General features: G+C 45.0%; 1 protein-coding gene and 1 long non-coding RNA gene across 2 annotated transcripts in view; both read right to left on the bottom strand.

Annotated features, from left to right (window-relative positions):
- LOC142559893 (uncharacterized) overlaps positions 1–3,583 on the bottom strand; it is an 81,440-nt gene extending 77,857 nt beyond the window's left edge. The window contains exon 1 of the mRNA XM_075671582.1: positions 3,509–3,583. Coding sequence (XP_075527697.1) covers positions 3,509–3,583 — 75 coding nt within the window. The remainder of the gene's footprint in view (positions 1–3,508) is intronic.
- A 3,898-nt stretch (positions 3,584–7,481) lies between these two features.
- LOC142559436 (uncharacterized) lies at positions 7,482–17,845 on the bottom strand. The gene is made up of 5 exons (XR_012823111.1): positions 17,553–17,845; positions 15,568–15,673; positions 12,230–12,478; positions 10,327–10,447; positions 7,482–7,815 (listed from the first exon to the last, which is right to left on the bottom strand). It is a non-coding gene; the product is annotated as an uncharacterized LOC142559436 (long non-coding RNA).
- Positions 17,846–27,567: the final 9,722 nt, after the last annotated feature.

The following is a 27,567-nucleotide window of genomic DNA, read 5'->3' as shown; positions in this document are numbered from 1 at the left end:
ATTTCCTTTCTACAGTAAATAAAAAAAGCAACAGTGTCTGTGGGAGAGGTAGCCTGCTAAGCCAGAAAAGACGCGAGGACAAATGACGGGTGTGGTGCACACGCAAGATGACATGACCATGTAATGGCTCCGCTCGGGCTTGGTTAATTTTTCATCGCTAATTATGGAATAGATCACATTCCAAAAGAGCCAAAGAGTGAACTCAGCAAGATTTAGCAGCTTTTAACGAGCCAGAACGGCACAAATAGCAAAACGATATTTGAAGATCCAAGATCTACGGACAATGATCTACGGCCTGGACCCAGTGTAATGCGGTCCTTAACCAAGCCCGCGACCTTGTGGTCCGGGAGGAAACAGCGCAGCCACTACACTACTGAGGCGGATGAAAGAAGCCGTACTCATTTAGGGCATTCGGTGACAGTTTACGGTTGGCTTAGGCGCTGCTACGCCGCAAAGAGTAATGCGAAGGGAGGCTCTCGACTTTTATATTCTTTTATTGACGCGATACAAAGAGACGTTGGCGCACAAGCATGGTGCAGGCGACTTCTTCGCTATTGAATACAACACACACTTGCAACCTACAACGCATGAAAATTAACATGCACTTGCCTTATCACATACAAGTCAAATAGCACCACGACATTACAAAGACATGCTTAGGGTGATAATGCCAACAACAGTAGCACATAAGGAAACCTCAAGCAACGATGCCAGTTAATTTAGGCCACCTTCATGAGGTCGACCCAAAACGCGGACACGTGCGTTCTCTCGCCAAGCCCCCAAACGGAATGCGGCCCGCGCAGTTGGGAATCGAACGGGCGACCTCGTGCTCAGCTGCAGCCACTCGATTAACATAAATGTTTCCTCGTAAAGGCTATCCTGAGCTGGGAGGAATTATTTGTCGGCGCAGAGCCTGCGGTCCTGGCCACCTCACGGAGTGCCGTGTTCAACGAGTTGTACCGAAGATCGTAGCCGAGCGATTTAATACGCACTCACTTTATTTCCCTGCTCTCATGTGTAGCTTGTGCGGCTTTGCTGCTATCCACTGACCGCCAACTTTCTAGAGTCACTTCCAGGATAATGGCGAAAGGAATTCTATAAAAACATAGAGCGTTAAAGGAAATACGGCATCTTGTGCTGTTGCTGCGTTGAGCACGTATATGCTCACGAATGGTGGGCAGGCCATTTCTTGTTCCTTTTTTAGAACGATGTGGTACGCACGCACGCACGCAAGCACACACACACACACACACACACACACACACACACGCTGGGAGACTCAGTTACTGCGCACAGCACTAATTGAAAACAGCTCGGAGGAGAAAATAAAGGGAGAACGCAAGGATACTAACCAGAAATGCGAGTGCTTGGCTACCGAAATGCGCGTAGTCAGTTCTGCATCGGTGCATAGTAAGAAATGAAAGAACGCTCACGCGAAATGTGGTTTAACTTGATAGAACGAAGGTCGTTTTTCTTTCTAATCGTTCTTTCTTTCTTTTATGCTCGTCTCTAGCATCGCAGTCACCATGTCGAAGTCCTTTCGTACGGCGTATCGTTCTGCGCATCCCGTTAAATCCTCTCAGCCGAGAATGACACATTAAGCTTATCTCGCGGCTAGCAACGGCTGATTAGGTATGCGCGTAGTAGTGGTTATAGTGCACAGCTTCGAGTCACGTTACCGCTGGTTTGGTTCGTCATGCCAACGCGCGTTCAATTTTTCTTTATTATTTAATGAATATCGTTCAAAATGCGTTCGAATGGGCGAAATGACTAAGCGCATTCATTAGCTAATAAGGCGGTTGCTCTCAGGAACACTGGCGGGCTTCTACTGCGAACAACAGTTATGAGCTGCGAAATGGGCCGATCATGTTTACCCGTTTCCGATAGCCATGGTCTGAGCCTAGCTCGGCACGCCCGTTACCTGAAGTAAGAAAAAAAGAATGATAGTATCGAACATATACCCACGTCTACGAAAAATTCGCGACGCGCTGAAATCGAACCAGTAACCTCGCCTTCACTTTATCAGGTAACTTGATCAACGTTCGCCGAAACCACTCGGCTACAGCTGAAACAATTACTCCGCACCATGAGTAGGCATCATGAGTTTGATCAGGTGGCCACGTTACGAAAACAGCAATTTTTAAACAAGCGTGCGACGAGTGTAAGGACGAGCAATACGCATTCTAACCTTTCCTCGCCTTGTTATGTGCAAAGTAAGCCCCTTCTTTCCAAGTTTAATTTGAACTTTCCATTGCTTACGGGAGTTACGGTGAGCCATTCGCGTTAATAACGTTATAACACACAGCCAGTCATTTCATTTATTACTCTGATTAGGAAACAGACTTTGGATAACGTAAATATCCCGCCAGTAAAATGTATATATGGCAAACGTCTGCTAGTGTTTATTGGAATTAAACTATAGCATAGCATACTACGTAAAATTAGTATCTCGCAGAATTCGTTAAGAGAACTGAAAAATTATTATCTTTGGCTAATGTTTTCTGCTTCCTTATATGATGGGTGGTTGTGTTTTGATTTTGTCAATTCCTGTGCAATTATTTTTATGATGTAGTCTTGTGCTTATTTTCAAGTGTTTTGTACTACTATTCTATTATATTTATCAGCCGAAGAGCCTCAACGCGACCTCTGTGCTGAACCATGCTCCCTCAAGGGCAGCCGAAGGCAGTGGCAATCACTCCCTTCTTCATAAAGAAACCTTTCTCTCTCTCTCTCTAACGTATCCATTTTCTCTTCTTTTTTTCTTTTGTTCTCTATTGTGCGACATGTCTCTGTATCTCCTCGTAATTAACTCCAATTTCCGTATTCGCTGTATTATTGTATTGACAGCTTTTAAAATGTATTTTTGTACCCGTGCTAGCCATTGGCTATGGGACTGCAGATATGTTGTGTACTCCTTGCGTCATAAGACACTAATTAATAATAATAATGATAATACGTTGTGTACTTTTTCAAATAAAGTGATCGCAATAAACAACTCAGAACTTTATCGTCGTTTCTTGACTAGCTTCTCCAGCGAGGTGGAAGCGAATTCAATGAACTTCGCAAAATCCCTTCAACATTCCTATCGGCAGAGTAGTTTGTTAAAAAGTCGACTTCCTTATATTAATTTACTGAATAATACAGACATGCGCCCTTGCGCAAACTACATCTACATATGCACTAAAGACAGAAATTAACCTGGAGCCCACACTCACTCAACACGTGACCAACACGCGGGTCTGGGTGCTGTTGTTGGAGTTGGCATCGGATGGTGAGCAGCATGTCTTCGCAGTTCGCGAGAACGTCGGCGGGAGGCAGCTGGTAGGTACTCGTCGGCGTTCTCGTTGCCGAAGTATTTTGTCGCAAACGTGAAACGGAGTGATCACAAAGGTGACAGTTAATGGATGTTAGCGTCGTGCCCACACGAAAATGGCTACGTTCAAGAGATATTTCCGTGTCGTTGAAACGCGTGGTCACTTGACAAAATGGACCGCAGAATTGAACGCACGTGAATTGGCTTCGGTGTGCTGTGCCCCATGGCAGCTGCCTTGGGCTCAACAGATAAAGTGAGCAAAGATGTCATGGACGTTGAATAAAGTGTGTGTGCGTGTGTGTGTGTGTGTGTGTGCGTCTGAGTCAAGAAAGTTCGTTCCGTTATGGATAGCAATGGAAAAGCAGTGCTAAACAAACTTCTGCTAAATTTTGAATATTAGCCACTTCCATTGCATGCATGGGTGCCGATGTCGGCGTGAGCACAAGAACTGGCCGCAAAAACAGGCGAAAACGCAGCTTAAATCGAAGCGAAGGCGCGAAAATCGCCAACGCGATGCGCAGGGTATTGCTGCTCACTGGGACTGCGCATCGACTGTACTGCAAAACAAGACACTGCAACTAGTGGGCTTCACCACAGCTCACACGATGGGAAAAACAGTTTGGCCATTTTGGTTAAAAGTTAAGCCTCGCAATGAATGAGTATATCCTCTCTGCTATTACATATATCCCAGTAATCTCACTCATCTACCTCCCTCTCTGGTGACAGTCGTTCATGTGTAAGCAGCACTATGGTATATGATTACAGCGTGGGCCTACAGTAATTTCCCTCTCTCCCTCCCTTTTAGTTTATTTTTTTTATTTTAATACTCTATACTACTACGTACATTTTATACTACACATTGGCTTCACTGCAAGTCAAGACACTGCAAGTAGTCGGCTTCACTACAACACAGACCGTGGGAAAAAATTTTTGGTTTGATTTTGCGAAAGATAAGCTTCGCACTGAGTAAGTAATGCCACGATTTAAAGTTCCGCGCCACTGAATTTTTTCTCCATCTTTCTCCTTTCCTCGGGTCTCACCCTCCCGTTCGCCTCCTTCCTATTCGACTATACGTCACGTGACGCCACTCCTGTTTTTTATTTTTAAATTGGCAATCCGGTAGAGGTCACTGCTTAACTTTACTAAGCATTGGCTTCACTGCAAGACAAGACGCTGCAAGTAGTCGGCTTCACTACAAGACAGACCGTGGGAAAAAATTTTTGGCTCGATTTTGCGAAAGATAAGCTTCGCACTGCGTAAGTAAGGCCACCATTTAAAGTTTCGCGCCACTAAACAGTTTCCCCGTCTTTCTCCTTTCCTCGGGTATCACCCTCCCGTTCGCCTTCTTCGTATTCGACTAAACGTCACGTGACGCCACTCCTTTCTTTCTTATTTATCGCCTCTCCGGTAGGGGGCGCTGCTTAACTTTACTAAAGCGTGGACATGATTCATCATATTGCCGTGCAACGGGCTTTGCCGGTCACATGGTCGTAAAAGCATTCGTAAAGGTGTGCTACATCACGTGATGGTTGCAGTCCAATAGGAATAAGCGAAGTATGAGCACGTGTAGAGGGTGCATGAGAAAGAAAGGTACTTTGGCGCCAAGTTTAAAAGGATGGAACTGGGTATGTACTGCGGGGCTTCAAATGGGCCCCCGAAACGACATATAAAATTTTTCCCACGGTCTGTAATGTGGTGAAGCCCACTTCTGGTAGCGCTTTGTATTGCGGTGACCGAAGCGTACTTTTGGCTGAAATGACATGAACATTTTTCCGCAGCCTTTATAATGTATATTGCGGTGAGGCCGATGTATGCTCTCACATGGCGTTAGCATCTTTGTGACGTCAATCGGGATACTCTGGTCCACATCGACTGTGATGTTAATAGATGTTTTTAAACCTGGGGCCTTGATATTTTAAGCGATAACCCCAATTACCCCTTGGCGTATGTATTTGTCCGTTTGCAGACACAATTAGCGACAACAGTCATTCAATATTGCTACAGTGCGTTCAAGGGGAGGACAATCGTGAGCTTTACTTTCGTTAACATTCGAGCCGTCGTATGAAATAGCGAAGCGCTGCATGGCCTTGGAGCTTCTTTACGCAATCATTCACCCGGAACTTATGGCGCATATATTGCCCTGTGTAGCCATTAATTAAATATGAGCGGAACTACATTAAAAAAATGCAGCAATGAAAATGCAAAAGCCCCGGAATCGAACCCGTGACCTCGCCTTCATCTCATCTGAGAGTATGATCAACGTTCGTCGAAACCACTCGTCCACGACCTGACTGGATGCTTGGGCTCAGCAATAGGCTCAGATGGATAACCTTGCGTTTGATTTATTGAGCACGTTACGAAGACAGCAATTGTTGAGCACGTTTTCTATCATTTTGCTAGTAGCTGTTGCAGCGAACGGAAAGCGGACCCATTCGAAGTGCGTGAAGACCTTGCAACATTACAATCGGCGCAGTAGCTCGCTCGAAAGTCGATTTTTTTTCTTTGCTCAGAATGCTTCTAAATATCCCCACGCCCGTTTTCCTAAACCCTCGTTACTTTAAACTTCTCAAGCCTATTTGGGACATTTTTTTAATAGTAAGGAACAGTGCAGCTCATTAGGGATGCGGGGATAAACAATGGAGTATCAGTTAGCCTTTATTAAAATAAAAAAGGAGATGGAAAAGGGAAGAGTGGGAGTATGACGTCAGGCAGCTAATTTCCGCAACTCCCCCTTCGATACACCAGCGACATCAGCTCTAGATTTCTCTATAGCGAGTTTTGTTGCTCTCTTCATGGTTCGTGGTAACTCCTATAGCGACGCCTCTGTCACGCTGTCCGCACTCTCTGGAATGCGTGCCTATCTTGTGGCACCTTCTTGTTTTTCCAAATCGATTCCTTTACATTTTTCACGACCGGCCTTCAAAATTGTTTGGTAACACTCTCTCACAAAGTGACATACTAAGACTGTTCTGGTAAGGACACTACTGCCCGACTTATATTTATGCATATATGTGCCGACCAATTATGTTCGCTCATTTAAGAGACGTCATGGCGGAGGTGCCATTTCTCTGTTCGTTATCCAACAGTTAAAACCATCTGGAACATACGAGCTGACCTCCTTGAGTATCTTATACATGACATCCCGATTATCAAGGCCCAGCCATAAAATATAATGAATGTTTGCCGCATAGGGACGCCGCAGGTTTCTTTCTTTTTTTTTTACCTTTCTTGACGGTTCGCCTCTTTTGAAAGATCGTGGAGCCTAGTCTAATTTGCCTTACCATTGCACAGAGGTTGCAGTCTGCGCTGCACTTGCTCGGGTGTCCATCGCTGTTTTTGGATGATCTTGTACTTACCTTGTTTCTTTTCTTGCCTTGAAATAACCGCTTTCGTTTGCGTGCTGTTTCTTTGTTGGTAAGGACGTGCCTTCGTAAGTCTCAGGTACAATTTTGATGTACAGTCTGAGCGACACTTGTCTAGAGTGGTCAATCGGTCTTCTTGACTGTCGTTTACAAAAAAAAAAAGAAAAAGCATAGGCCAACGCCGCAACGAGGCCACGCACGGTCAATTCGCATGCTAGGTCCATGCGCTATAGGACCAACATAAGTGAAACCTTGCAGCTACCTCATGGGAGTAACTGCGGACGCTGGCGGCCGCTCGACCACTCTGTACAAGTGCGATTCAGTGCTATAATGACTCCCTATAGTGACTTCCCCTTATCCCTTGCAATTACGTGCGAGCGCTGGAGAGTGGCAAAGTGAACATTTTCTCTCTATTCCTATGTTATAGAATTCCTTAAACATCAGTCTAAAGTCTGCAAGGAAAGATGCAACACTAAATACTGGTGGAAATGCTTCCTTGGAGATACTGTAGTAGTTCAAGGTCGCTCCATGGGTTTGAGAGTGCCTGCTTGGGGATATTTGTTTATTGATAAACAATTACGTTACATTTCCTCCAAACGCAGCCAGAGGCTTGTGCTGACAATTTTCGTAAATGTCTGGACAAGAAAAAAAAAGGAGCCAAAGAGGGGAAAAGAGTGAAATTTATGAAGTTTGCAAGGCTGTTTAAAAATAAAAGGAAGCTGGGCCTTCAGCTCTCCCGCTCTAACATTCATCCTTCATCCCCTAAATAAATAAAATCAGCAGGAAGAACACTTTACCGGTACAATTTCACTTTGTGTCTCTCTTTATTTGTATTTTTAAATGAAATCACAGTGATCGAAGGACCCACTACACGAGTACAATTTGTGTCGGTGTTTTCTTTTTATTTGTTTCTTTAAAATCAAGATTGTGTCACTACGTGTGAGTGGGGCGACTGGCGCCTTGTATGCCATCTGCCTTTTGTCTCCTGCCTGAGCGCTGTCCGCAGATTTCCCGACGTTCCTCGGCCGTGGTGAATTGGTATGGGACCTCGGCTGTAGCCTTCGGGGCGGGTCTGGGCCTCGGTGGGCACTGCTGCTTCGTGGTGCTCGGGAAGTGGTCCCCGGCCAGCGCCTAGATCAGCTGCAAGCATACGGATGCAAACTAACGAAATCCACTTAAGTCGGTGCTTCTCTAGAGTGTCTCACTAATAAACTGAGGTATTTCGTTGCATTCATTCATTCATTCATTCATTCATTCATTCATTCATTCATTCATTCATTCATTCATTCATTCATTCATTCATTCCATTCGTTCGTTCGTTCGTTCGTTCGTTCGTTCGTTCGTTCGTTCGTTCGTTCGTTCGTTCGTTCGTTCGTTCGTTCGTTCGTTCGTTCGTCGTACTAACAAAGGCCGTTCTCTCATTTGCACAATACACGGGGGAAGGAGAGGGGGGGAGTGGAGTCACGATCAAGTATAGCTCAAGATGCCCACCTGCCGCTTGGCTCCATCGTGCTTTACGTTGATGCAAGCATTCAGGACTGTGAAACAACAACTGCAATTGCCCTTGCGCAGCTGCCCTTAATAAGACGACCCGGTTTCAAATCCAAGCGCCTCCTTCCTCCTTTTGTGCCGAGCTCCTTGCTATCCGAAAAGCGTTATGCTCTGTGGCCGCCTTTCCCATGATCCCCACGGCCCGCATCGTCATCCGCACTGATGCCCTCCAGGCGACGCCGCTTCTGCGACGCGTCAGTCGCAGCCCTGAAATATGTCAACAGATCCACCTTCTGGCGGCACGTATCCCGCAGTCAATATCTATAGAGTGGATCCCACGCGACCTTCTGAGCTTCCAAAGCCGTGCGGCTTCTGCGACCCATCTAGCAATCTCTCAATCGTCACTGCCTCAGCTCTTTCACCTAGATGATGCCACCATCCTTTTAACACGAAAGGAGCACCTCCGGCGCCGCACGCGTGTTCTCATACCTCCGTGTGCGGTAAACCTTCCCCGCGGTCTTAACCGTGCAGAGGAGGTTGCGCTTCAGAGGATCCGGATCGGGGTTGCCCTCACTCCTGCCGTGACTCGGAAGTGGCCGCACTTTCGCCCGTTATATCCTCGCCCTGAGTGTCCACTCTGCAAGCCGTGAAGCCGACATCCACCTGTGGGTATGCCCTGCACTGAAACCGGCGAGGCTCCAGCACCTCGCAGCAGCGGGACTTTCGCCGCATAATTCGAGTGATTACACTGCTTGCACGCAGGGACCACATTATCGATCCCTCTTGGACTTCATTAGATCAGCAAATCTTTTTTCATTCATTTAATCATCCTTATTCACCCCCATCCCATACCCCCGTATACCCGGAGGCATTTACTCACGCATTTAAAAAAAAAACTATCACGCATTCCGGTGGGCAGGCGTTACGACTTATTACGACAATGAACTATGATATTAAAAAGGAGTAGCGGTAGATGTAGTACAGGCGTGCATGCAGAAATGGCACTGAGATTTGGCCCGACGCCACGAAGACCTCGAGTGCGCCCGCGCCATGTGGCAACGTGGTTATTTTTTAGACATACTCGGCGTTTTCTGCTTCTACCCACATGCCAACCCTTACCATTTTCTCTTACAGTAAGCTGCGGTTAAGACAATCCAGGTTAAGGCGAATTTGGGGGTACGCGGAACACTGTACATTTGGTTGGTTTCAGACAGGTCCAACGCAAAAGCAATCCGCTTAAAACGAAACGCTAATTTGGTTAAATCGAATTTCCGCAGTCGTTCCTGAAACCTGCTACTCAGTCTAGCGAGATGTCCTGATCGGCAAAATTTGAGGAAGTGATGCCAGCTACCTAAGAAGCTAATGGTGATCCTGTAGACACAGACAGCTACGCACATGTCGACGAGGATATGGAAACCCGCAAGGCTGATGCCGAAAAGGGTGATTAAGGAAGTCCTCGATGTGCCCCTGCAGTCTATAAAGTTACGGTGAGGACATCGTTCAGCGGTGCTCAAACATTCTGTAGCTGATAATGGCCTGGATCCCTTGGCGTATTTTTTCAGCGAAATGAGAAGAACGAATAAATTTTTTGCAAACTAAGTGAAAGTCCAGCTTTCGTCACAGCGCACAGGTTTGCGAAATGCCGGCAAGCAACATTTACTCGTGAGCGTAAGTGTTCTTAAAGCAACGTCTTGCATCACGAAAATCTAACTACTTAATTTTTTTTCATCTGCCTTTTGGTTTTGGTCCAGTTTCATTTTTTTGGTTTGCGTGGTTTGCCAGGAATAATGACTTCTGTTATTTAGATCCTTTCTGTTAAAGCGAACTTTTCATGCTGCGAGCAGATATTCACGATTCCTTCGAGTTGGTTTTAACGAGAACTTACTGCATATAGTATTTATTATACCCAGGCGCGGTACTGAAGCGATGAATCTGAGTGCGAAAATGGCTTAATTAAAGAGACCTGCAGTCAACTGTTTTCCCACGAAGGATCTCGGAACAGCCTATTGAGTACAGGGGCCACTATGTGCTGCTGGAAGCAGACACCAATGATGTCTTCAGCGGCATTTCGAGCCAGGAAGAAGCGGATTCCGCAACAGGTAATTTTTCTTGCTGTGTACGCGACAATTTAGTAAAAATGTACGAGGCATACGGTCTTACTTATGTGACTGGTGGAACACTGAAGCCACGAACGTGTTGACATCACCCCTTGTTGTGTAGCTTGAAGGAGGCGTGATTGAGCTCGACTGATGGAAAGTCTGGGTCTCCTTGGACCTGTATTCTGGGAGCGAGACAGCGTCAAACGAAACCGTAAACACGCACACACACACACAACGCCGGCATTAAGCAGCATTGGGCTCGATGCACATTAGTGAGCACTTGGGCAAATATTGTGACGCTGTCTTGAGTAAGCAGCATATGCTGCTGCGTTAAATTGTAAACGCTGCACACATTTCTGGGCTGTGTGAGCAAGAATATCAGGTTTATGAAAGTGACAAAAGCATGCACGTCAAAGGCTATTGCGGAAGTGTGTAAATAACTGTGCCCTCGGAGTAAATGTGTCCACGGTAGTGCCTCCTCGGCCGTGAGAGGCGCTGGCTAACACTCCCGGCGCGCAACCTTGGACCCAAGAAAGTGGACGAGAGGAGAGGCCCCGCGATGTCCCAATCTATAAAGTACTGCATGCGTAATGCGAAAGATACGGGATCGACTCCTACCTGCGGCGAGTTACCTTTTCGTCTGCTTTCACTTCCTCTTATCTTATTACTTCTACATTTCAATTAGACGAAACAATTACCTTCCCCTGCGCTTTATATGGCTTTATCTGTTAGATCGTACGGTTGTGACTACCAAAACACCGAGTCACTCAGATCCTCTAATCATTCTCGCTCTAGCGGACATTAATGCTCTGTCTCGTGTTGTTTATTCTTTTGCGGTGTACCTGCGCTAGAATTGTCTTCAAAATGGGTTCCATCAGCGCGCGTTGCAAGGATACCTCCTGAAAGTAGGTGGCTCCTTTACACTTTGCGTACGCCTTCACTATAGCTCAGGTTTGCAACAAAAAACATCTTGAAATTTTTGAAATGCATGTGCCAAAACCACGATCTGATTATTAGGCTCGCGGTAGTTGGGGATTCTGGAATAATTTGGGCCATCTTGGATTATTTAACGAGAACAGAAATGTAAGTACACGAGTATTCTTGCATTTCGCCCCCATTGAAGTGCGACAGACACTTCCGGGATCCAACCCGCTACCTCTGAACAGCAAAGCCATAGCAACTAAGCTACCGCAGCGGGTAGTTAAGGTTTTGTTAAGAGATGATTCAACCAAGCGTTGTCAATTTTTCTTGCAAACATTTCATTTACCAATGCTAAATATTCGCTGGAATCCGCTAAATGTATGTGAGAATTCGCTAAACATCCTTTCAGAGAAATATGAACGCGAAATGGGATAGAACATAGTGAACACATTTTTTTAAAGTAGCTATATGTATGTTATACCAATTGCAGTGCGACCGAACTACGGATCCTAGAAAGACCCCTCCAATATTTCCGAATTTTGATGGTGTGGGATTCACACCTTCCACAAAGTGGTTATTAAATGCTTTCATAAAGAAAACAAGTTCACGTTTTGCGAAGTGAACTGGGTTGGATTAGATGTATGAACCAAGGATTCATTGTAACTTTTATAACTCTACGCGCTCAAAAGCAGGCACTTTGAACAATAAGTTTTTCTGACTGAGACGAAGAAACGCCTCAGGATGCAACTCGGCAAACATGGTCATACATCCCTAACTGTGCTTAGCGGCTGCTTGTTTAACAGGCTGAATAAACCATCGATAAACATTCTAAATCAGTTTCAGAAGTTCGCTATCCGCTCGTTCGTGGTTCCTAGAGAGATAAGTCCGAGAATCACTGCTGGCGGTAAACATGAGGTAAGAGCAGCTGAATTAAAAAAAGAAAAAGTGCCTACTCTTCTAGTTCATACGTATAAGCCACTTCGAAGTAGGAAAATTTCTTCGATATTGCCGAGCTTGCAAATTCCCAATGATATATCGCTTACCCTGTGGAAGCTTCGCCTTGCAAACATTCGGCGGATGTCGTCGAGGGATGCCGTCTTCGCGTCGCAACGTCGACAGATGCCGGCGTTGTGAAGCTCGCGAGCACGTCCACGACGTCCGCCGTGCACAGCTTGGGCGCCCTGACGTCAAGCAAGTCACGTGGAAGCTGGTCGGACGCATCGCCGGTGACATACACGAGACCAATGACGCACGAGTATAACACGGACAAAAAAGAGGCATCGTGGCTTCGCCTGTTGCAAATGGAGACAAGAGAAATGGTAAGGGAAATGCAAGAAAATTGACCAGGCTGAGCTCGGTTGGTCACCTTGCAATGGGGAAAGGAGAAAAGAGGCTAGTCTATAGAAGGTGCACTTCCGCTAGTGCATTCACTAACTGTCGTGATCATTTTCAGAGTCATCGACAGTACATCAACAATATACCGTGCTTTTTTGAGAAAAATGGCAACCCTAGACGCCTCCCTCAACTCTTAGTGGAATGTATGGATCTGCCGTCCTTCTTTCATGACGTCACAGCTGTGAGCAGTGCTGTTATCTAAAGATATTTGTCTGGCACCGAGGCTCTATATCGAGGGCGAGTGTGAGAACGAGGCTAAATACCCAATGAAGATGCTGCCCGTTAAAGAAAAAAAAAGCACTGTGCCAGCTGAAATCCGGTCCGCGTCAGGAACTAAAATTTCAACAGGAAATTCTGTGCTGCAGTAAAGGTCACCACGTGTCAACATCGTAGAAAAGGTCGCGTTCGTGAAGCAAACGCCAGCTTGGATGGATGGATGGATGTTATGAGCGTCCCCTTTGAAACGGGGCGGTGGCTTGCGCCACCAAGCTCTTGCTACTATGCTGCCTAATATCCTACCTAGATTAACCAATGAAAAAAAAAAAAACACTATGAACTACAACGTCCAAATTTTCTGATACCGTATTGCGAACTGTGCTTTTGTACGTCTCCGTCTTTTGTCGTTTCCCTACTTTTCTTCCACCAATCCTCCAATCGCCTCTTACTGATGTCTATTGCGGACCTGTTTGCTTTACTACTGCTCCCGCTGAACCCAAGGGCTTCAAGGAGGCCAGTGGTGCCTAAATCGACCGCTGGATAGACGTCTTCACATTCTAATAAAATATGCTCCGTCGTTTCCCTAGCTTTACCGCAGCAAGCACATGCTTCTTCTTCCTTCTTATATCTCGCTTTATAGGTGCGTGTTCTAAGGCATCCCGATCTCGCTTCGAAAAGTAATGAGCTTCCCTTTGAGTTATCATAAATGGTTTCTTTCCTAATTTCGTTTTTTCCCCTTAAGTAGTTACTCATGGCAGGTTTCTTTTCCATTGCCGCCACCCATGAGATTAATTCAGCTTCTCTCGTCGACAGAGCGCCACCTGTGTGAAATAGTCATTGTGAATTTCTCCTGGCATATTTTTACAGCGAAGCTATTAATGCCTACTTTCCCCACTATCGTGTCTGCGTGTAGAAAAATAATCCCGAAGATAGTGCAATGCCGGGCCGACCCGCGACGGAGGTGCAGTTCGCCATTAAGGGGTTACATACACAGCTTCGCTGGTCATCTTTGGTCACAGAGTGGAAGGGCACTGAATCTTTCTCCCGTTTATTTCACGCGGCCAGTCGCTGTTAGCCAGCTCGTTTAACTTAGCATTCTTGTTCCACCTACTAAAGCTAGGCATGGGCCTCGCCAGAGTCATTTGATAAGTGGCCTTGTTGGACGTCCTTTGGCTTGCCACCCGTAGCGTGAAAAAAAAAAGTAACTAAATTGTCCTTACTACATAGATGGCGAAAAGATAATTTTAGCTTCCCTGATAACTCAGACTTCAGAGACACCGGGAAGTTCCCTCTTTACCGTTCCCGGAGACATGCTTAGCCATGTCTTTGGTGCATACCCACAATGGGGAGATAGCCTTAGATATAATGGTTGAGATGAACGGAAAAAGACGGTGAATTAGCGAGTCGAAATTTATCGCTTACAGATAATAAAATCCAGTGGAAGAAAGATACAAACATAAGGAAATCAACCTAGAACGCTTTAAAAAAAAAACACTCTAAATGAATAAGTCTATCAGTCCCCTTCCCCTCCCCTGTTTCTATAATATTCTTTTTATTTCCTGTAATGATGGCTGTTAACGGGTGTGACGTCCTGAATAGTGGCATCTGTCGCAGGTGCCATCATTTTTTGCCAGAATAAATAAGCAGCACAGAGCAAAAAAAAAAAAAAACAGCAAGTATGTTTCCGCTCAAGGTTCCGTCTCGTTTCTGTGATGGATGGGCTGACATGTCGTTGTCGTCAGGTCAGCTCCCACCGATTTCTGGCTGCACCTAATGGGGCAGCAAGGAGAAGCATTAAGCTATGTTGTGGAACTGCGTTATGTTCCTGTAACAGCAAAACGTCAATTTTCACTCCCGCAGGAGGCACAGTAAGCCAAACAAAAAGTAAGACGAAAGACATTCCGATGACGCGGCTTTGAAATTCCCGTGTGAGCTCGCCGCGACATCATCTTTTTCGGCAGCGTTTTCTCGTGCCTAGTGGGTTGATTACCTGACTGCGTTCTAAATGAAGCAGACAATCCAACCCAGCGCAAATTTTGAAAGCCTTTCCTGCGCCGACAACGGCCCAGATACAAGCATAATCATTGAAATACGTGACGTCACAATAACGTTACAGGTGCCGAGGTTTCTGGCGCGAAAGTGAAAAAGACGGCGAAGTCGACCTTCATTTTTCTCACGGAAAAATCCACCGCTTACAAGCAAATTAATAATAACAGATTCTGACATATAATAATCACCATTGAAAGCGACACATTCTATAAGCAACGCATTCTTTATTAATGGTCATGTATATTTCGAAGCTTTTTGTTGTTTCTTTGTTGCATTTATGGTCATGTATATTTTAAAATTATTTTTTTTTTGTATTGCATGTTTGGGTAAAATTTTTGTCCGTTACTGTCAGTTTTGTTTAGCTCATTTAGTTTTGCTGCATTTGCTCTTGCAATTGTATAATTTTCTTCGTTAGATTTATTGTAACTCCTAATCTTGTTTTGCATTCTCCAGTACTTACTTTCTTCCATGTTTCCTTATATATGATTTTAATGTAGTTCTCCTCGTTGCTTTAGAAAACGCATATTTATAAATAACAGGAGGTCCCGGTACAGTCTTTGACTATGGGACCTCCGTCTGTATATTATCCTTTTTTACAACCTGTAATCTATACTGAATAAATCAATTTCAATTTCAATTCAACGCGTGAACGGAATAGAAGGCCTAAGTTGTCCTCGTCCGTGAGTATACGCTGCTTAGAATGGATAAATTCACTCCTTACCCGCAGCTCAGAGGGTTTTGAGCTTAGGTGACAGCATGCTCAGCGTCGGCTATTTTGTAGTCCGAAACTGCAGGTCCAGTATACAGGTCCCTTAGGTCAGCGTAGGCTACATCGTCCACACAAACCGGCACATACGAGAACGAAACATGAAACAATGGAATACCAACTAGCCCGTACCCAAACCCTGCTTCATACAAGAAATATAGCTTCTCTTCTTTCAAAGACAGTGTGTTTCTTAGCGGGTTGTCCCCTCCTCCTCCTCCCCAACACACACACTTTGCTGTATCGGGTGTTTCTAGCCTCTTTAGTGGGCCGATCCCGAAGACAGTGCAGCAAACAAAATTTAAGCAGCCCACCCCCCCCTTCCTCCTCAACTCACGCGAGGGCTGAGGAGCTAAAGTACCGTGCGCAGTATATTAGATACATTATACATTATATACATTGTACATTAGAGACATTATATATTCGATCAACTTCAAATAAAGGTTGAATCGTCTTGCAGTCTTTTTTTTTTCTTTCTTTACTCTAAACGACTCCCCCTTATCTCGACCGCCTGGCTAGCCAGTTAATGTCTTCACACACTTTGAATCCCAGCGCTTCTGAGAGGTGGACGTCAACTGCGGTTCTTGCTTGGCATTCTATTGCGAAGGGCTGAGTGGTCTCCGGACTTTGGCTGCTGCAGGCACGTGCCTCTAAGGGCCAAGGCGGCGGACGTGGAACAACCTTTTATGCGCAAGCGTCACGCATTTGAACCTGACGCCTTAAGAGCAGAGGGCGCACAGGAACGCTCTCATATCTTGACGCCTTTCGTATTTATATCTGTCCTTTTGCAAGCCAGGGACTGGACAGTGCTTGTCGAGTTGCTTGGCCAATGACCGGTTAAGTGCCGGATAGAAGCGACATAGTGATAGTACATAGTGTCTCTCGCTAATGCCATATGCGTATCTACCGGGAGGGGGGCCACTTGCCCCCCCCCCCTCCCAACTGTCAGAAGTGGAGAGACACAAGGTATTTCATTTGACCCCCCCCCCCCTCCGCCCGCCAATACACACTTCTGAACGCGGGCACTTTCGGCTGCACGCTGGAAAGACCAACAAAACTACAGCTGAAGCTAAATTTTCTTTTATGATAGAGTGACCACATAAGTAAATGTTTTTCTCTACTACACATCCCCTGCTTTGATAGCGAGGATCATCTTTTGTGCCTTCTCGGGACGCCCTATATAGCGGAGGACACGCGGTATTCGCCATACACGCTCGCGTTGCGGAGGGTGCCTGGCGTTGGGCAGCTCCCGCCCTAACAAATATCAGAAGCAAAAAAAAAAAAAAACAGTGCCCTTCCACACTGTGAAGAAGGATGACAAGCTAACTTTTATTACTACTAAATTTACTAATACTTTTAGTAATACTTGCACTTCAAGAAACTTCGTGTGACCTCGAAGAATAGTTCACTGAAGTGAGGGCCTTATATGAGTATTCATAGTACCTCATAGTCGAAGGCAGTTCAATTTCACAGCATCCCGAGTCCCCTCGCCCCACCAAGGGGGTAGCCTTGCCTCGTATTAACTATAGCGCCTGATAACTTTTCCGTGCTGAATACCTCATGTATGCTTTATTGTAGAAGGAGCACTCTCTCTTTAAAACTGGCGCCCTGGTAGAAAACGGGTCAGAGCTATGCGACAGCTCCTCTTCTTTTATTTTTTATTTTTTTGTCTTCTATCAAGACTTATGGCACACAACGTTCACGAAGGTGCACCCCTCCCTTAGAACGAGAGCGAAGAATTTTCTAAATCAGTCAGGTGCGCAAGGCTGAACTATGTGCGATCGCGCGTGTATAATATTAGTTTCAACGCAAGTCAAAGTATGATGACGATGCACTTGGCATTGCGTTCTTGCTCACGACGTTTACTGCGACAGTGAACCTCTGCTACAGACTTTTCCAAAGATTCGAAGAGACCTGCATTAATAACGGAAGACTTCACTCACCAGTTGTGAACGATCAGGTCCCGGACGTCAGTTGTCAGCATGAGCAGGCAATCACAGGTGAGACGAGTTAGGAGCATCCAAAGGGCCTGCACACGATGGTACCACCTCGTGGAAACCAGCGAGGAAGTTCTCTACACCTCCAAAGTTGTGTGCATGAAACACACAATGGACACAATGTCGCTTCGCTTCGTTCTCATAACTCGGATTCTCCCCCTGCTCAAACGCGAAGAAGCGTTCTGATAATGTTCGCAAGGCACCACCAGACAGCGCGGTGATGTTCCGTACTTCTCAGAAGAATTTCCATTCCTAGGCATGAAAATTCCCCATTTTCAGCACTTTTTCCCGCATGACTCTAAAAAAAAAAAATCCCCGCAAATTTCCCTGCCCACACATAAAAACGCAGATATAAGCTTCGAAAAAGTATCTTAATTGCCAACCACGGGTATGAAATGCAGAAACTCACGTTCAAAATCATTACATGATTTATTCTACAGTTTGGTTAGACAGTATAATGTGAAATATATTTCTAATGTGGCGTCTTGTTCGGTTCCGGTCACCTCTTCCGCGTATTCGGACCTAATCGACTAGACCGACGCCCTGAAGCTTTTCGATTAGTAGTAGTTTAACTGAGCGAATATTGACGCAACAGTTTGAATTCCATCTTTATTTGCACGCAACAGCATTTTTTTCGTAGGCGCCGCCATATTGTGAACGCAGTGGCGCCGCCTGTGAGCAGCGCCATGCTGGCTTGGGTGAAAGCGGTCTTTTGCGTGGCAGGTATACGCTCGGCGGTAGGTTCTGGTGTTTGTTTTCGCGGTCGTGCGGTCTGTTTAGTATGAAGTGCGTCTTCTACGTGGTAAACGGTTCTGTGAGACGTGATGAAGTGGTTTAAGGCCTCATGGCCGGAATTTCTGCTGAGCGTTGAGGTGGACGGAACACGCAGCGCGATGTGTGCGTGCATATTTGAGCCTACAATCAGCCTCGGAGATCAATTGTGTATTTCCGAATGTTCCAATCACTAATGTGACCTTATTGCAGTATTATCTTCAATTTTTAAGCTGCGGTTTAGGAGCCATGAAACATACGCTACGATCGTAACAGCGTGGGTACCGTTCTGCTACGATAGGAGCTGTGCTGTTATACTTTGACAAGCGTCCAAACTGTTCGCTGCAGGTTACATTGCCTGACTACTTGGTTGGATGGATGATATTTCCACCAATGAATAAAATAGTTTAGCATACCTTACAATGAATAAATAGCATACCTTACAGTCTGAATTAAGCTTGTCCAGCAAAGCGACCGTTTACGAACTGCGCGAGCGTCCTAAGCAGTAGTAGGTGCTGGATTACAGATATCTTTGTTCTATATAGTGCATGGTCCAAGCATACGGCATCAGTGGTTATATATTTATAAACGTTGTGCGGTGTTAGCCCGTTTTTTCTTGCTTTTTAGAGAAAGAGGATGATAACCGATTTTTTTTTCGGTTGTGTTTGTTCAGTTCTCTACGACGCACTCACACGTATTACACAAATTTCGCGCTCGAAAATAGCCATCGCATTCTTTTTATGCGAACCCTCTCATATATTATGGCTGTATACAGGCCAAAAATGCAATGCCGAAGCACACAGCTTATATATGTATCGTGCTGCCTCCCCCACCGCAGTGATCACTGTGTTGAGCAGCGCCATGGGCCTCATGCAGCAAGGCTAGCGTAGACATATGGTAATTTCAAGCATGCTAGACTTAAAATGCGTGAGAACGATGCCAGTGTATCACAAATATTTGATAGCGCCTGCCGCTCAGATGTTTCGTGGTCGCCTTAGGTTGGCCGTGCACGAGCGTGTGCTCTTATGTTTTGTTTTACTCCCTACGCCCATCAATCAGACAGTTAGCTGATTTACCATTTAATGCTGGTAATACAGAGACGCCGGTTTTCTTTGTTGAATTAAAATCTATATAAGCAAAATAGTAAACAACACATACACGCACCGCGACTGATAATGCGCGTACACCGCGGCTGATTGTGCGCGTCACATTCTTGCGCCCCCAAGGCATATTTCTGCCTACAGTAGTTACCGATGCACCGAAAGGCTTCCCTGACGACCTTATATGAACGCGCATGGCGTAAATTTCACAAAATAAGACCTAAAACATCTCGAAATCGTTCCGCAGCACGCGACAGCAATACTTTCAAGCAGCGCCGCGCCGGATCGCCCAAGCCAGAGAGGAGGAAAGGCTCTCCGCGCGCCCTATCCTCCTCGCCCGATGAAACGGTCTATATATAGTAACGACGAGAAAATGACTGACTCCAAGCTAAGCCCGTGCACTGACAATGACATGCTGTGGATCGACGATATGATCTTTTGTAGACTAGTCTAACTTTAATAATCACTCCATGAATCTTACATTTTTAGTTATATCAGAAAGATTTTCTTTTTCTCCTTGGTCCACCATTATGGCTGAAAAGTGCCCGTAAGAGGGAAAATTCCCTGCACGCATTACTGAGGCAGTGCAGTGGCAGCGCTAAGCTTAGGGTTCTTGTAAGGCTAGTATAGGCAGTGGCGCATGCGCAAAGCGCGAGACTTGAACGTGCTGTAAATTGATGCGCGGGCTTTGAGAGAGGGGGTGGAATAAGCGCACGTTTTCACCTAGTTTGTACCGACTACGCTTGGCTGTCCGTGCGCCTGAGGAGTACTGCATACGCGGGTCGCGCGCTTTATTTCGGAGTTAATCTTCCGGATTCAAGCTTGGCCAATCCGAGATAGCTGGTCCCTTCGCGTGCGCTCTCTCCCCGCGCGCCTAGTGTTATGTTTCCGCTGGTGCTTATGTGGTGGAAAATAACTGTTGGCTTTGTCGTTGGTGCCCATGCTGTGCTTGTAGCTGGTGCACATTGCGACGTCCGCAGCCGCGGTAGAAGCGACCTCGACGCATGTTCCCAGATTGCTCGTTTTATTGCGACAGCAATTATATCGACACTACATGCAAATTTTCTCTGTCGTCGTCACCGTGATGGTCCATATGAAGCTCAAAGGCCGTTTGAATGCGCGACCCATGCAACGTGGGTGCGACAAAAAGCACGGAAGAGTGAGCCGAAAAGGATGGCGGCTTGATGGGCATGCAAGCCGCCATTGAGGTCTCGTGATCAAATGCGCGCTTGGGAAGTAGAGGCGTCTTCTCTAGCCCTGTCGTAGCTGCGAATGACTGTGTGCGGTTCTCGCTTACGCGGCCCGCGTGCAGTATCTAATCGTTGGTAACCATTGGCGGGTACAATGATGACTGACAATGATGACAATGATGACTGCTAACTTCATGCGTTTGCGTTCGTTTCCAGGCTGTATAACCACGCCCCTGATATTGCAGATCGCGTAGTCTAAAAAGAGGCGGGGTTAATTGGAGATCGCTGACAGAGGCTGGCCTCTAGTGGACATAAAACCTGGCCGATGATGATGCTGAATCTAATTTTCGAAGTGGCGGTGAATCGCGCGGCCGTACGCACCCTTCACCCCCGCTGCCGGCGTTCTTCGTAGTTCCAGCGTTGCGACAGCTAGTGCTCGTGGTCATTCACATGATCCGTACATTACACTATGCTTGTTATTTTAATTCGTAAGTGAATGTTTACTACAATTTCTATAGCGGATATAACTAACCTATAGATTCGTATAGATTTTGACGAGCCTTACGTGGGACAGGGCCATTTGATCAAATTTTTCCAACTACGTGTATGAATCATCCCCCGAACTAAGGTCCCTAGGCAAAAGTTAGGTAACGCGTCTTACTTTCTGCTCCAACATCCTCTTCATCGTTGTATGGAAGTGCCCCTAAGAAAGTTCAAATATAATCAAGCCATACAGAACAATAGGAATATTTATGTACTTTCGCATCAACTGCAGGTACTTCTTTCATAAAAACATTATTTAACATCCAGAGTAATCTTTTGTTTATATAAGGAAGCATAATCTGTGCCAACGTTGTCTGTGCAGTCCCACTGTTAACATTCTGCTGGTTTTTTATACCACTAGACATTGCGTCTCGCATGCTTCCTCGCATATGCCAGCGTCTATCCAAATTCACGCTAGCTACTTGATCTCCACTCCGACGGCAAGAAATAAAAGATTAAAAACCCGCCGTGGTTGCTCTATGGTGTTGGGCTGCTGAGCACGATGTCGCGGTATCGAATCCTGGCCACGGTGGCCGCATTTCGATGGAGGCGAAATGCGAAAACACCCGTGTACTTAGATTTTGGGTGCAAGAACCCCAGGTGGCCGAAATTTCCGGTCCTCCACTATGGCGTGCCTCAAAATCAGAAAGTGGTTTTGGCACGTAAAACCCCATAATTTAAATAATATAAAAGATTAAATCAGTCATCGCTCAGTCTCACCTCATGCTGAGGGTGCAACTGTTTTTAGAGTGCATGGAGATTACGCCATGGCGTGTGCGTTTTTATGACAGCGGTCGTGTTCGTTTTAGCTACGTCTTTTCTTCCAGTGAAAATCTGACCTATCATTGGCGCATGCGCACTAGTTTTGAACCTTCTGCGATATACTAAATATCGCCTCTAGCCATTTAGCAAACCACGTGCAAGCAACGCACCCATCTAAGCATAGAGAAAGGATCCCTTCTCTATGCTCCAAGTAGAAAAGAGAGTGCAAGTGCGAGAGTGGAGGAAGCGCAAAGAACGAGTATTGGTACCTCGTAAACTTGCTTTCTTCAGGAACCTTAGTGCTAAAAAAAACAAAAAAACATGGGGTTTATGTGCCAAAGTCACGATATGTTAATGAGGCACGCCATAGTGGACCACTCCAGAAATTTTGACCACCTGGAGTCTATTAATGTGCACCTAAATCTAAGTACACAGGCGTTTTCGCATTTCGCCCCTATAGAAATGTGGGAGCTACAAGACCGGTTTACAAGTACATGGTTTTGCCTAAACTTCTGGCTTCAAATTATGCCAAATTCATAATTTCAAACAATAAGCTGCCTAATAAAAGCAATAATTCACAATAATTAAGCATTTGCGTAAAGATTTACTGCATTTGTGTTAAAAAAATCTGGAATTTTCGAAACAAAGTGTGATAAATAAGGTCACAAGAATGACTGAAGCCGTGAGCACGAAAATTGGGCAATTCAATATGCTGCTCATCAGTTGATTCTATAGTACCTAAACGATCGCAGTGCCTAAGTTTTGCTTCGGTAGTTTTTGTGAAACATTTATGGACTTTCATAGTGCAGCTTGCTAATAGCATCCCGTCTGTAACCTCGAGGCACTGTACAAAAGGAGAAAGAAAAACTGGGCCTGCTTTGTAAGGCTTTGTTTGTAACACTTTGTAACTTGCTAACAGTTTAATTATGATTACTAGAAATGCTTTTATACATGCAAGCAAAAAAGACCTTCTAATTTTTTTTTTTTTTTACACATATACGTGTGTAAAGGTAAGGAGAGCACTTACCCTGGTCTTTGCAGTCTTCGCACTGCAATGAACAGCGGCGATTTCCGAACGTTCGTTTTGCCTCCTACATCACTGAGTAGGCGGTGTTCCATTTGCACTCCCGCTTCACGGCACCAGCAAATTGCAAGAGCGCAAGCAAACGTTCGGAAAGCAAGATGCATATGCGATCTTGTCCCAGGGTCAAAGTCACCTGCAGTTATGCAAGGTCATGACTTCCCTGAAATTTTTTTTGCTCAGAATTATTGGAGCTCTGCATATGCGTAAGCTCTTTATCTCTAGTAGAGGAAGAAGGCAAAGAGAAATACATTTATTAAAAGCAGGACCACACATATTAGACAGCAATGTGCAAATGGTCCAAGAGCGCCCACACGCCTAAGGGCAACAGCATGTCCTTCGCAGAGTGGCTCCAGAATGCTGAGCAAGAGTCAGACGGGGAGGACTGAAAGATGTACAGTACCTGGAATGTGGCAAGCCCAGTGAGGCTCCTTATGCCAATCAAGCACCACACGTACACCAATGATAAAAATGTGACATAAATTAATGAATTCAAATGATTTAGTGTAATTATGGCAATTATTTAGTTGACCATTTTTATTTCTCAGATGTAATGCCCATCTCATTGAGTAATTTTGTTCAAGAGTTCGAACTTTGCTGTGTGCCCACAGCAATTTTTTTTACAAGTTGGTGCACCTCAAAAAAAAAAATTTGTAAATACCTGGTATAGGATAAATTGCTTATTCAGGGTTTTTTATATAGGGTTCGACTACACAGTGAAGCGCACACAACATACTTGCATATACCTTGGCCAATATCTGATCTTTCATGCCCTGCATCCAATCCATCTTGGCAAACCGAGCAGGTCTGAGAACTTTCAGTGGCATTCGGTATAGCCTAGTTTGGTTCAATTTCATTGAAATAGAAATCGCATACATATATATATATATATATATATATAAAAGGGCCGTACCAGATATTAAGCTGATAAGAACAGATTTTTAATCTGAAGTTCATGAAAAATACGAAAGGCAAGGATCTTAGCCGATAGGCTAAGATCATTCGGGAAACAAGATGTTAGGACCACTGAGAATTGACACTATATTGTGCAATTTATGACGATCAGCAAATCCTGCAGAGGGTAGACAAATCAGCGGATCTCTTAGGCGTGTAGGGCGCTCTGGGCTGTACTTTTCAGCGATAAGGTAGCCTCGCCACCTGCGGGATTATCTGATTGAGCTCTGTCGAATGCTCGGTTGCGATAGTCGGAAGTTCGAATCGCCGAACATCCAGTCACGACGATGAGGAAGTAGATCAGTTTTATGAAAATGTTGAATTAGCGATGAGAAAAGTGAAAAGTCAGTATACTGTAGTAATGGGCGACTTCAATGCAAAAGTGGGGAAAAAGCAGGTGGGTGAACAAGCAATTGGCAACTATGGCGTCGATTCTAGAAGCGCTAGAGGAGAGATGCTGGTAGAATTCGCAGAAAGGAATAAGCTGAGAATAATGAACACCTTTTTCAGGAAGCGTAGCAACAGAAAGTGGATCTGGAAAAGCCCCTATGGTGAAACAAGAAATTAAATTGATTTTTTACTTTCTGCCAATACCAGCATAGTGCAGGATGTAGAAGCGATAGGTAGGGTAAAGTGCAGTGATCATAGGTTAGTGAGGGCTAGGATTCACCTCAATTTGAACAGAGAAAGAGTCAAATTGGTCAAGAAGAAACAGGTCAACTTAGAGGCAGTAAGGGTAAAAGCAAGGAAATTTAGGCTGGTACTTGCATACAAATATGCAGCCTTAGAACAGAGAGATAATGATGACATAGAGGTAATGAATGAAATCGTAACGAGATTGCCTTCAGCGGCAGCAATTGAAATGGGAGGCAAGGCACCAAGGCAACCAGTAGGCAAGGACCTAATAAAGAAACGACAAAGAATGAATGTGTCCAACTCAAGAGATAAGATAGAATTCGTGGAACTGTTAAAACTGATCAACAAAGTGAAAATAAGTGGTATTAGAAATTATAACGTGAGAAAGATTGAAGAAGCCGTAAAAAAATCGATGCAGACTGAAATTAGCGAGAAGGAAACTTGGCATAAGACAAATCATGATGTATGCACTGAAAGATAAGCAGGGTAATATCATCAGCAATCTCGAAGGTATAGTAAAAGCAGCGGAAGAATTCTGTACTGACCTGTACAGTACCCAGAGGACTCAGGAGAACTCCATTTGAAACAGTAATGAACAGGATACAGACACTCCTCCTATAACTAGCAATGAGATCAGAAGGGTCTTGCAAGATATGAAACGGGGGTAAGCGGCAGGATAAGATAGAATAAGAGCCAGTTTAATCAAAGACGGAGGAGACATAATGCTTGGAAAACTGGCAGCTCTCTATACGAAGTGTCTATCGACTGCAAGGGTCCCAGAAAACTGGAAGAATGAAAACATTATACTAATCCACAAAAAGGGAGATGTTAAAGAATTGAAAAATTATAGGCCCATTAGCTTACTCCCAGCATTATATAAAACATTCACCAAGATAATCTCCAATAGAATAGCGGCAACACTGGACTTTTGTCAACCAAGGGAACAGGCAGGTTTCAGGAAGGGATACTCAACAATGGATCACATCTATGTCATCAATAAGGTAATCGAGAAATCCGCAGAGTACAATCAGCCTCTCTATATGGTTTTCGTAGATTACGAAAAAGCATTTGATTCAGTAGATATACCAGCAGTCATAGAGGCATTGCAGAATCAAGGAGTACAGACCGCTTACGTAAATATGTTGGAAAATATCTACAGAGGTTCTTCAGCTACCTTAATTCTACACAAGAAAAGTAGGAAGATACCTATAACGAAAGGGGTCAGACAAGGAGACACAATCTCTCCAACGCTATTCACTGCGTGCATGGAATAAGTATTCAAGCTATTAAACTGGGAAGGCTTAGGAGTAAGGATCAACGGCAAATCCCTCAGCAACCTTCGCTTTGCCGATGACATTGTTCTATTCAGCAACACTGCAGACGAGTTACAACAAATAATTGAGGACCTTAACAGAGAGAGCGTAAGAGGGGGTTGAAGATTAATATGCAGAAGACAAAGATAATGATGAATAAATGGGCAAGGGAACAAGCGTTCAGGATCGCCAGTCAGCCTCTAGAGTCTGTGAAGGAGCATGTTTACCTAGGTCAATTAATCACAGGGAACCTTGATCATGAGAAGGAAATTCATAGAAGAATAAAAATGGGCTGGATTGCATACAGCAGACATTGCCAGCTCCTGACTGGAAGCTTACTGTTATCATTGAAATGGAAGGCATACAATCAGTGCATTTTACCGGTGCTGATATATGGGGCAGAGACTTGGAGACTGACAAAGAACCTTGAGAACAAGTTAAAGACCGCGCAAAGAGCAATGGAACGAAGAATGCTAGGCATGACTTAAAGAGACATAAAGAGAGCGGTTTGGATTAGAGAGCAAATGGGTAAGACAATATTATAATTGACATTAAGAGAAAGAAATGGTGCTGGGCAGGTGATGTAATGCGCAGATTAGATAACCGTTGGACCATTAGGGTGACAGAATGTGTACCAAGAAAAGGGAAGTGCAGTAGAGGATGGCAGAAGACTAGGTGGTGCAATGAAATAAGGAACTTTGCAGGTGCTAGTTGGAATCGGTTGGAATAGTTGGAATTGGTAACTGGAGATTGCAAGGAGAGGCCTTTGTCCTGCAGAGGACACAAAATAGGCTATATATATATATAGCACCTAAGATTGGACGCAGCTATATGTGCAGCCCAATCTTGTATGCCATACTTAATTAAGTACGTCGCACATACATATGTGTGGAAAAAATAATCTGGAGTTGTACATGCCAAAACCATGATAAGATGAAGGCGCACCTGAGTGACCATCTGGCGCTCCTTAATGTGAGTGCGTGTGCGTGTGTGCATGTTTGATTAGCATTCTGAGAATACTTCATGCATTATGCAGTATCTATTTCTACCTTTGTCTCAAACTGTTTTGCCGACAACAACAAAAAGAAAAGTAAAGCTGTTCACAAACTTCAGAACAAACCCACCGCGTGCTGCTACGAGCACCAAACCACTACGGCCAATTGTCAACGTCCACGAAAAATGAACAAGAAGGCAGTTTAAGTAGTGTGATTCAAGACTCTTACTTATTATAAAGTGCTGACCACGGACGTGGACATTGTTGAACTTCTTCAAACCTTTCCTGTTGATGCGAGCCAGACAAATGCTCCAGTGGTTTTGAGAGAGTACCTGCGTCCGCTCACATTGGCATGTTATATGATTTTAGGCAAACTAAACATGCTGATGTCTGGCTTTCTGTAGGTCAGTTTCACAGAAGTCTCGTTTCTGCTTCGACATCCAAACATCACACAAAACGGCACGGCTGTTGTGGCAAATAAAGCGCAGCAAAATATGCACGCTAGCCACAACACAGGGTGGTCGAGTCAAGTGAAGGTGCCCAGGTATGGTAGCTGCGTTTAAGGGAAGTGCCAGTGGTGACGTAGTGTGACATCCATGGAAGCTATGTATAGCTCC

Source organism: Dermacentor variabilis, chromosome 10 (genome assembly GCF_050947875.1).
Source record: "Dermacentor variabilis isolate Ectoservices chromosome 10, ASM5094787v1, whole genome shotgun sequence".
NCBI classification, from domain to species: domain Eukaryota; kingdom Metazoa; phylum Arthropoda; class Arachnida; order Ixodida; family Ixodidae; genus Dermacentor; species Dermacentor variabilis.
This window is presented reverse-complemented; position numbering and strand designations above follow the sequence as displayed.